The sequence below is a fragment of the Papaver somniferum genome, chromosome 8, assembly GCF_003573695.1.
Source record: "Papaver somniferum cultivar HN1 chromosome 8, ASM357369v1, whole genome shotgun sequence".
Lineage (NCBI taxonomy): Eukaryota > Viridiplantae > Streptophyta > Magnoliopsida > Ranunculales > Papaveraceae > Papaver > Papaver somniferum.
The window spans coordinates 63,201,636-63,210,855 of NC_039365.1; the positions used below are offsets into that span (position 1 = coordinate 63,201,636).

At 36.3% G+C, this 9,220-nt stretch overlaps 1 protein-coding gene across 2 annotated transcripts; it reads right to left on the reverse strand.

Moving 5' to 3' along the window:
- Positions 1-759: 759 nt before the first annotated feature.
- Positions 760-6,112, reverse strand: LOC113301362 (phosphate transporter PHO1 homolog 5-like). Of its 2 annotated transcripts, none has more exons than XM_026550130.1 (12): positions 5,305-6,112; positions 3,867-4,312; positions 3,690-3,761; positions 3,467-3,596; positions 3,243-3,363; positions 2,885-3,143; positions 2,693-2,797; positions 2,519-2,563; positions 2,245-2,394; positions 1,750-2,028; positions 1,495-1,631; positions 760-1,320 (listed from the first exon to the last, which is right to left on the reverse strand). In XM_026550130.1, exons 1-12 carry the CDS (start codon positions 6,017-6,019, stop codon positions 1,227-1,229), a joined length of 2,553 nt encoding a protein of 850 aa, XP_026405915.1. In that variant the 5' UTR covers positions 6,020-6,112; the 3' UTR covers positions 760-1,226. The 2 variants fall into 2 exon arrangements, with proteins under 2 accessions (XP_026405915.1, XP_026405916.1); XM_026550131.1 differs by having other exon boundaries at positions 4,499-5,442.
- Positions 6,113-9,220: the final 3,108 nt, after the last annotated feature.

Here is a 9,220-nt window from a genome sequence, read left to right on the forward strand (position 1 = left end):
AAGCCACAACAGACTGGACAGAAACTCAAGAGAAAAGTTTGGGATCACTATTAGTATACACATTATGGATGTTAATAAGAATATGGCTAATATTGATGGATCACAGTATACTAACTATGCTCTTGTGGCTCTCTCTTTTTCAGGGAAATGCATGGGAGCAAGGAACTTTAAAGACCCAACAACTGGACACAGCAAAACAAGCAGAGCAAGCACAGGAGCTCAACTAGCATTAACCTGGGAAAAGGAGATGAAAAAGACCAACATCAACTTTGAAGCAGACGAGGATGTCATTCTACAAACCATTCAGAAAGACTACAACCTTGTAGTGCAACAACTTTTTCAAGGTAACTCTAGGAATGAAGATAGGAATTTTGAAGTCATCGAATTTGTCTTGGGAAGACTCACAAAACCAGATTCTCAGCATCACAACAATGCTACTAAACTAGCTATAATTACCACTACTTCTGCTATATTTCAGAACCTTAACTGGAAAGGTCCCAATTTGCACTTATTCTGGCAAGCTTTACAGCTCAGTCCAAATTTACTCATTCAGGATTACTGTAATAACTTGAATACTCTATTTAGGGATTCTTTTGGTGCTAGTCATAGCCCAGCTGATCCCAATGTTGTTCTTCTGGAGTAGGTTGCTCTCTTCTGAGCTTCCCGTTACTCTTTTTATTACAAAAAAAAGAAGGTAAGATCCCTCTTCCCTTTTATTCTATTCTTTGTCTTCTCCTGATTTCCCTTAAACACGTCAAATTATAGAAGGGAATATTTTTTATTTTCTTATTTAATTATCCCACTGAAAATCTGAAATTATACACGCGTGCAAAAACTATACGTCAGTAATTGCTACATATTACATATTTAATCTGTGGCATTGAGAAGTACCACGTCTAGGAAGTAAATAGTATACCAAAACCACGCGCCGGTGAAACTGTATTACTGCTCGGAGATCCAATATTTACTCAAACTTTGTTATCTTCTTGTTTGATTATTTACTGTCACTGTTCTCTTTATTTTATTGCCACAATAACACTTGAAAGTTTGCATAGCATTCTGAGGAAACTTGTGTATTTTTTCACTAAGGGGTCTCATTATTTTCTAACTCTCGACTTCTTTTTAAAGCTCTTGGATTTCACCCAACCATCATTCTTGATCTTCTTCTCTAAGATCTTCCTGAATCATCTTTGGAATTGGCATCCATGAAGCTTACAATAATTGGCTTACTCATCTTTATCTTCGTCATAGTTGAAAGGAAGAGGTACGGTTGTAAATGCACGAAACTTGCCAACGTTATTGAGGTGTTCATTCTCGATTCTAAAAATAGTCAACCAAAACCATATCAGCATTAGTGACAACAAGTTTAGAAGTTAATATAACAATTAAGCTCAGTTGGCAATAACCGAGTCCGGACCGTGCAATAAGCGAAAAATAAAGTTAAAATCACCACAGTTAGCTGCTGATATTTAAAAACGCTGAAGACATATATACCTGAAGAAATTCCATACACCACGACGGAAAATTTCTAAGCATGCAATAACATCAACCATAGCTTCTTTATGCAAGAAAGAAACTTGAATGTTCAATACGGTTTGTAGCCAAGCAAACCTCAGCAACACGTCCAATACCTACCATAGAAATGAAACAAAAAATGACACCTTTTCACTTGATAAATATGAACATCCAAAATATAAAGGATCTATGTCTTAAGAATCAAATTTTTATCTCCATAGACATTTTAATTACCATTACTCCAAAGTAAACACTTTTGTGTGATATAACAAGCTTGTCTCTCAACCAAGGGTTCTTCGAGTTCCTTCGCAGGAGTCCCCAGTCAAAAACGAGATCCCAATATATAGCAACAGCAGCTGAAATGATTGCGCTGATCCAAGCCATTACCCACAGTGCTGTTGTGTTGTGCTTACTGTAAGCAGTTGTCATGCTGACAGCCAGAACAATACTCAAGTATTTGAACCCGTTAATCCCTTGCATTCCATCTTTTTCTTCAAAGTATCGCCGAAAGCACTACCAGAAAGACAAAAAAAAAGACACTACCATTATTGGATTTTTTTTATCATGATCTTTTCTTTTTGGATTGATCATTAGACCCCTGGAAAACCCCCAAACCCTTGATACAAGGCTTTCTTAGGGAGGCTCACATAGTCTAGTACTTAAATTGGATTTTTTACATGATACAAATATTAGTTTAGCACCATAACTTGATGTGAAAAGTTAACAAACCTGCAATGCGCGTAACCAAAATGGGAATGCAGCTAAAGCAATATAGAAAGAGTTGTAAACTATGTCTGACTTGCAAGTGGTCTTCCTCATTCTGTAGTCTCCGGAAGAGTAGTAACAAATGTAGAATGCAACACTTCTAAGAGCTTGGCCCTGGTAGGATTTATTAAAAACACAAAGGATAATCCTGGTTAACTGGTTTGTTTCAAACCAATAATGACATAAATATTCGCACTCGCTCTCAAAATAAGACAGATGAACTACACGAGAAACGAACCTGACTACTCATCTGATCCGCCAACATAAAATCCGATAGAGTGACCTACTCAGCGGAAAAGAAATAAAAAGATAATAAGGTAGGCACCATTTCTTTTTACTGAGCGACATACTCGTAAATAAAATCCCTATCTATTATGTTTAAGTTTTACTAATTTTTTTTATATATAATTACCTTGTAAAGTGGAGCGCTGACAGCGCGAAGTGCAGTTCGCAGTAGGAAAATTCGACTTGATCGGTATACAATGTTAAATGGACAAACTGTTATGAGAACTATAGCCTGCACATAAGATAAGAAATTAATATTAGCTAGCTAAGAAAACGGCATCCTAACATAAATGCAATGGGTTGTAATATAATCCCTTACAGAAACTAGACCAAGAGGAAGTAGTTCTGTTATCGCTTTGTACTTCTTGGTCGTTCTATCCATTTCCATGTTTAGATTAGCAAGTACACATGCAAGTGCAACTGTTGCAAGAACTGTACTCAATAAAAAGACTTCTCTGTATCCTAACTCCGTCCCTTGTTTGAAACCAAATATAAAAGGATAGTTGATTCGATAACGTTTCCAAAAGTATATGGTCGCTGCATACAGGAGCATATGTAGGACTAGAAATCCGAATAAACTGCACGGAGATTCAAACAGTATATGAGTTGTTAAATTCAAAACTTTATTTCTTTAAGCTAGTTAGATATGATTACTTTGGCAGTTCGCAGTAAGTTACCTATACAGAATAAACATGGTCTCCATGTACTGACTGAAGCCGTCCTTTTTAACAACTTGTCTAATATTTATGACCAAAATAAGGCATACTATAAGAGATATTACGCAGCCAGAAAAAAAACCTGCAGTAGAGAAAATTTTAGCCCAAAAAAGAAGAAGAAGATGTAACCAAGGAATTCCCATTTGATAGCAACTAGCTACATTGTTGTTGTGAATCGCGTTTACCAGAGGAAAATGTTGTAACATGTTTTTCTTTCTTTTTTTTCGATCTCAGGATGTTCATGCCTTCACTACGATTGGACTTGGTAAAGTGTTTGATGAATGAGGCCTCCACTCTATCCATGAGCCTAGTTACCTGTAATTTAATTTCAGAAACAAACCTCGAGTTTAATACATTTCATTTACGATTTTGAGAGTTTTATTTCTTACTGCAGAAGAGAAAGTTTACATCGTCAGAGCTGCCGATGTAAGAGTTATCCACCATGTGCAAGTATATCTTTGATGCATGTCTTGAAGTTATCTGCATTGTAATGACTTGATCGATTACAAATGTTTCAATTTCATCATAGAAGAAGGACTCTTATTTGCTTTAACAATTAAGAAAATTTGAAAACTATTAGTATACCTTGTCATATTTCTTCATGGTCTTGGAAAATGCTAAGAGATTCAGATAACTAAAACTTTTAAGAAGTTGAAGTTTGTGATAGAAATGAACAAATGCAGACTTTAGTTGTTCTTCAGCTCTCTTTAAATTCTTTCTATTGAAACTCAGTTCTCCATTCTTGCCATTCTTTTTGAGAATGCCTTTGATAGTTGAACGAGGAGTTCCGGATGCTTTATTGATCTTAACATTATTGAGGATCTCCAAATGTGCTGGTATTATGATCTTCAATGGTTTCTCTTCGTTTTCTTCTTCATCTTCTTCTTTAAGATCATCATTTAAGTAGCTTCCCTTGTTGCTCATATCATGTTCCCCTGCATAGCTTCCGCGGGTACTTGATTCTTCCCCTGAATTACTTCCACGGGTACTTGATTCATTACTTTCTTCAATCGCTTCCATGTGCCCCCTTGCTGCACATTAATTTGTTACGACAGGGAGATTAAATATAGTCTAGGCCAAAAGTATAGGGCAATTCCTGTTACAACATTGAAAATAGTTCCGGTCGGAGTTTAGCTAATGTAATGTATTTCAAACTACACAGTAATACCTTTCATGCTAAAGTTCTTGGGAGTTAAATTTAGAGTTAAGAAACTTGCCTATGTATACGATCTAATAAAAATTAATGAAGTCCTGTATTACGCAATGACCGATGTCTAGTCCTTCTTGGCTGCATGCTAACACTGGAGAACTCATATTTTTATCACGTTATCTTTAATTATAGGAAGGAAAAGAACAATACTTTCGACGGATATAGATGCGAGCTGGCCAGGGATGATAAGGACCAGTTGCTGTGACAATAAAACACAAATACCCAACCACTGGCTGCATGGACCAGAACACATCCTCTGCCTCCGTGGAGTTAGATAGGCCTTCCATTTCTTTTGAGTATCATAATGTCTTGGACTTGGTGTGCTTATCCTGATAACTGGGTAAAAGTTTTGTGTTGTACGCTCAGGGCAGCTTGGATGCAATCATGGAAAGAAAATGAAGAATTTTGTGGATGTTTACCCCCTTGATTAAAATTAGTATTCGTGCTTTCCCTGACCTATTATTTGACAAATTAATTAAGACTATACAGTAATACACTACTGACTATACAATGCCCTCTCACTCTCCCAACATAATAAGTATAACTTTATTTTTAGCCTCTCAGATTGTTGTTTCTTGTTTTCTGAGAACTCATAAAGCTGCCCTTTTTTGAGTGTTGGTAACTATGACTTCAAGAAAATAAATCTTGTAAGAATACAGTTAGCAATTACGGATACTGAAACGTTTTGACCAATCAATCACTTGATTGTGGCCTGTACGGCAAAGCTCCGTCACTAGTCCTTGGAGCTAGTTATGAGATGCGAAATAAAATATACAATAATAAGGGTAGCGCTAGAAACGAAGAACTACTTACCGGAAGTCTCGGTACTGCTGGAGGTTGGTGAAGTGACAGAAAATGCAGAAGCAGATTTAGCAATATCTCTACAGAGTTGTTCAAACTTTCCTTGATCAGGATGCTCAACTCTAACTCTAAAAGCAACCAACGCATCCATTTGTTTAGTCAAAACAGCAGCTTCATTCATAACTTGATCAACTTTATCTTTGTAAAATTTGTTAACTTTGTTGAACTCCTCATCAAGTCTCTTGAAGAATTCCACTTCATATGCTCCTCCTTCTTCACTTGACATTAGGAACTTGGTCTCATATATTTCATGATGATGAACATTATCTTGATTCATAGGTACTGATCCATGTTCTATGTCATGACCACGCATTGATTGAACCAATATGACCGGGTCCTCCTCATGATGAAATACACCATGATGATTATGGTGATTAGGATGATGATGGCCATTACTAGAACTGGTACTAGTACCGTTGATACTTTTAGAGGTGGTGATAGTAGGAACGCTACGCGCAACCACTAGACCACTAAAGCTTCTATATAGAGTAGAAATACCGCCACCACCATGATTATGATGATGTTGATGAGCATGGGAATGGTGTTGGGGGGTCTTGAATTTAAATCGTTTAACATCTTCAAGTATGATTTTGAGAGATGTGTAATCCGTATAAGCTCCTTGCCATTCTGGCACCATTTGTGACCTCAACTCTTTCTCAAACTTCATCTTTCTCTCTATCAGTACCCACCCTGCTGCAGTAGACAGGTTATGGGTTGCTTTGATGAGTACAGACAGAAATGTAGAGATGGTATTTTATAGTTTGCCACAAGTCTTGGTTCTACAGTTAAACAGAACATTCGTGATATTTATAGCAGTGGATGGAAGTTAGCTTCTAGTGGACTCATAACTCATTTCCTAGAAGCACCAGAAAAACAACTGATTGAAATCTTAAGGCTGTAAGCGCTTACGTGTTTGGTCCCCACGCGATTAAGATATATCGCGGGTTCGCCTTTTTCTCATGTTTTTTATGATCTTTATTTCCTTTCTAGTCATGTTTGGTGTCTCAATTCACAAGGCACATTTTGGTCCGATCAAAAATATTATACCAAATTAGGATTGTAAGAAGTTCTTGCTTTTCGTATTAAAAACAAGTCCATTTCGTTGAAAATGAAAATTGACGCAACTAAAGTTGTCGTCGTAGTCAGATTCAAAATGTGGAATAGTTTCTTGCTTATTAAAAACAAACATGCTAGTTTCTTCATTTTTGTTAATCCGCATACCAACCGATTAATGTTTCAAACATAGTGTCCTGGTTGAATGTTTGAACTAGTTTAAGGTCGGAATCGCATGCATAATATGTCATAACTCGTCTAGTTGTTTGAACATTTAAATAGCACTCGTGATGAACCAAAACCAATTTCTTTTTGTGGGTTGGGTTCTCCCCAAACCTTATACCGTAGGTGGTGAGACCTTATGACTCGACCATTCATTTACTTCTATTATACAACGTTTATTAACTAATACTCCTTGGGCTTCAAAAAGAAACATAAAAAATTAAGTCGTACTCCTGTTGTGATTAGAACTTTGCCTTTTTCAGCTCGAACCGGTCTTGTGGTCAACAATAACAAGAGTAGCGTTTTGATGTGATGGGCTTTGAAGTGGGTTGTTGTGAAAGGATAATAGTCCCACATCGATGGAATCCGCTTAACTAACTTAAAATATAATATAGAAGAGCTGCTCCACTCATTGCTAATTGGTTTTGAGTTGGATGCCCGTAGACTTTAACAATTGTCATCCTGTTAAATATCTCGGCCTCTCATTGCTCTCAACGAGATTCTCTCACACATAATGTACCTCCTTCATTTGATCATGTTCTCGCTAGATTGTACCTCCTTCATTGATCATGTTCTCGCTAGAATTAAATCCTGAAAACCAGCAGAGCTCTCACATTTGCTTGGAGATGTCTTCTCCTTAAGGCTATTCCGAGTAGCATGCTTATTTTTGGGATTTATTGTTTTGTCATTTCTAAAAAGATTATTACAGTAAAAACTCCATATATTGATACTCCAGATATTAAAAAACTCTATATATTAATAAAAAACCATAGTCCCAACTTAGACCAGTTACAAATAGTAATGATCTCCATATTTTAGTATTAATAGATTTTTCCAGTCCCACCATAAGGAATTTACCTCTATATATTAATATAACCGTCATTATTGGAAACTTATAGATCTTGTGGCATCAAAATTTAAGATGAAATAAAATACTTATCTATAGTTGTTTGAGAAAAGTTATCACATCTTTTGATTTGCGGATGCGCAAGACCTCATTATTATGGGTACCTTCTTGTTGAAGCCAAAACATTTCCAACTTGTCGAGCATATTTAGAGCTTCTTGGCATGAAACTTTTGGTATCTCCGTAACATCATCATCAGGATTATCTCCAGATGCTTCTTGTCTAATTCCATCGATGATTTGTTCTTCGGTTAAAGCATATACGGCTTCTTGTTCATTTGGATGATTAATGAAGACATCCATATCATTTTACATACTTTGAATTAGCAAAAAAATAATAATATTTTTTTTAGTATACCTCTATGTATTAATAAACTTCATATATTAATGATTTTGTGAAGTCCCACGACTATTAATATATAGAGCTTTTACTGCAACATTCTTAACTTCAAGTTTAGGAGGTTGGATATGGATTGACCTCAACTACAAGCAACCCTCTATTAGATGAGATTCAGTTTGTCTTCCTCAAAGAGAAGGGGGCTTGGGGATCAGATGTATCCTGACAATAAATACTGCCTCAAATCTCAGGCATATCTGGGACATCGTGAGCAACAAGGACAGTATATGGGTAAAATGGGTTCGAAACAACCTTATAAAGACATAAAGATTTCCGACTTCTCAAGATTCCTGTCGACGCCTCTTGGTACTGGAGAAGAATTCCAGATCACATAGGTATATGTGGTTTTTCATTTTTTTCTCCATATAATAGGTAATGGTAGAACCACCAAGCTTTGGAAAGGTAAGTGGCTTCCTTAAGGTACTCTCATATATCTTTTTCAATCTCACATGTCTTATGATTTTTTCCATCATATCGATGCAATGGTTAACAACTGTTTGGAAGATGGACAGTGAGATATATCTCATAACATATCAAATGTTCTTGACGCCACCATTTTGGACATCACTAGCGTTAGGGTACATATCTTTTTTTTGGAAGACATAATTGTTTGGACCGCTGGAAGTTCTGGTGAGTACACTATTAAGGAAACTTATAATGCTCTAAGGAAGCGTATTTTGTATAAACAATGACAGTCGCTAGCTTGGTTCTCCCGCTGCATTCCTAGGCATTGATTTATTGCATGGGTTTCTCTCTGTAGAGGCTTAAAAGCGAGATTTATATTGTTGTGTTGGGGTATGAGTGTAGATTCTGTGTGTGTGCTCCACAATTGTATGTTAGAGGATGATTTTCATCTGCTTTTCAAGTGAAGCTTTTTTTTCCTTTACTTGGGATAAACTTTTGCATCTCACGGGCCTTAGAAGTGTCAATATAAGTGATTGGATGCTCAGATCTGATGGTGTGTGGGTCATATAAAGGTAGACAATTATATTGGTACTATATGCATGCTTTCTTTTAAGGAAAATTTCTTGTTTGGTCCTAAGCCCATAAGGTTATTTATAGTAGGGTCCAACCGGATTAATTAGTTATCTACAGGTCCATATTTAACCAAAACATGGAAATGACCAGAAACTCCTTGTTGCCAAACGTGTGCATGCACACCTTTAATATCTAATATAATTCGATATTCTTCTCTCTCCCATAAAGAAACCTAATTTATCTACATATATAATAAAAAAAACATAGTAGAAGACCTAGAAGTTCTGATTTGTGAAGTTTGAGAAGAAGTCTAC

Bases quoted from the DNA above. Each gene is read 5' to 3' on its own strand.
- LOC113301362 (XM_026550130.1), bottom strand. From the start codon at position 6,019: ATGAAGTTTGAGAAAGAGTTGAGGTCACAAATGGTGCCAGAATGGCAA. The intron at 3,762-3,866 runs GTATACTAATAG...ATTACAATGCAG, and splicing joins CCATGAAGAAATATGACAAG to ATAACTTCAAGACATGCATC. The intron at 1,632-1,749 runs GTAATTAAAATG...TTTCTATGGTAG, and splicing joins GTGTTTACTTTGGAGTAATG to GTATTGGACGTGTTGCTGAG.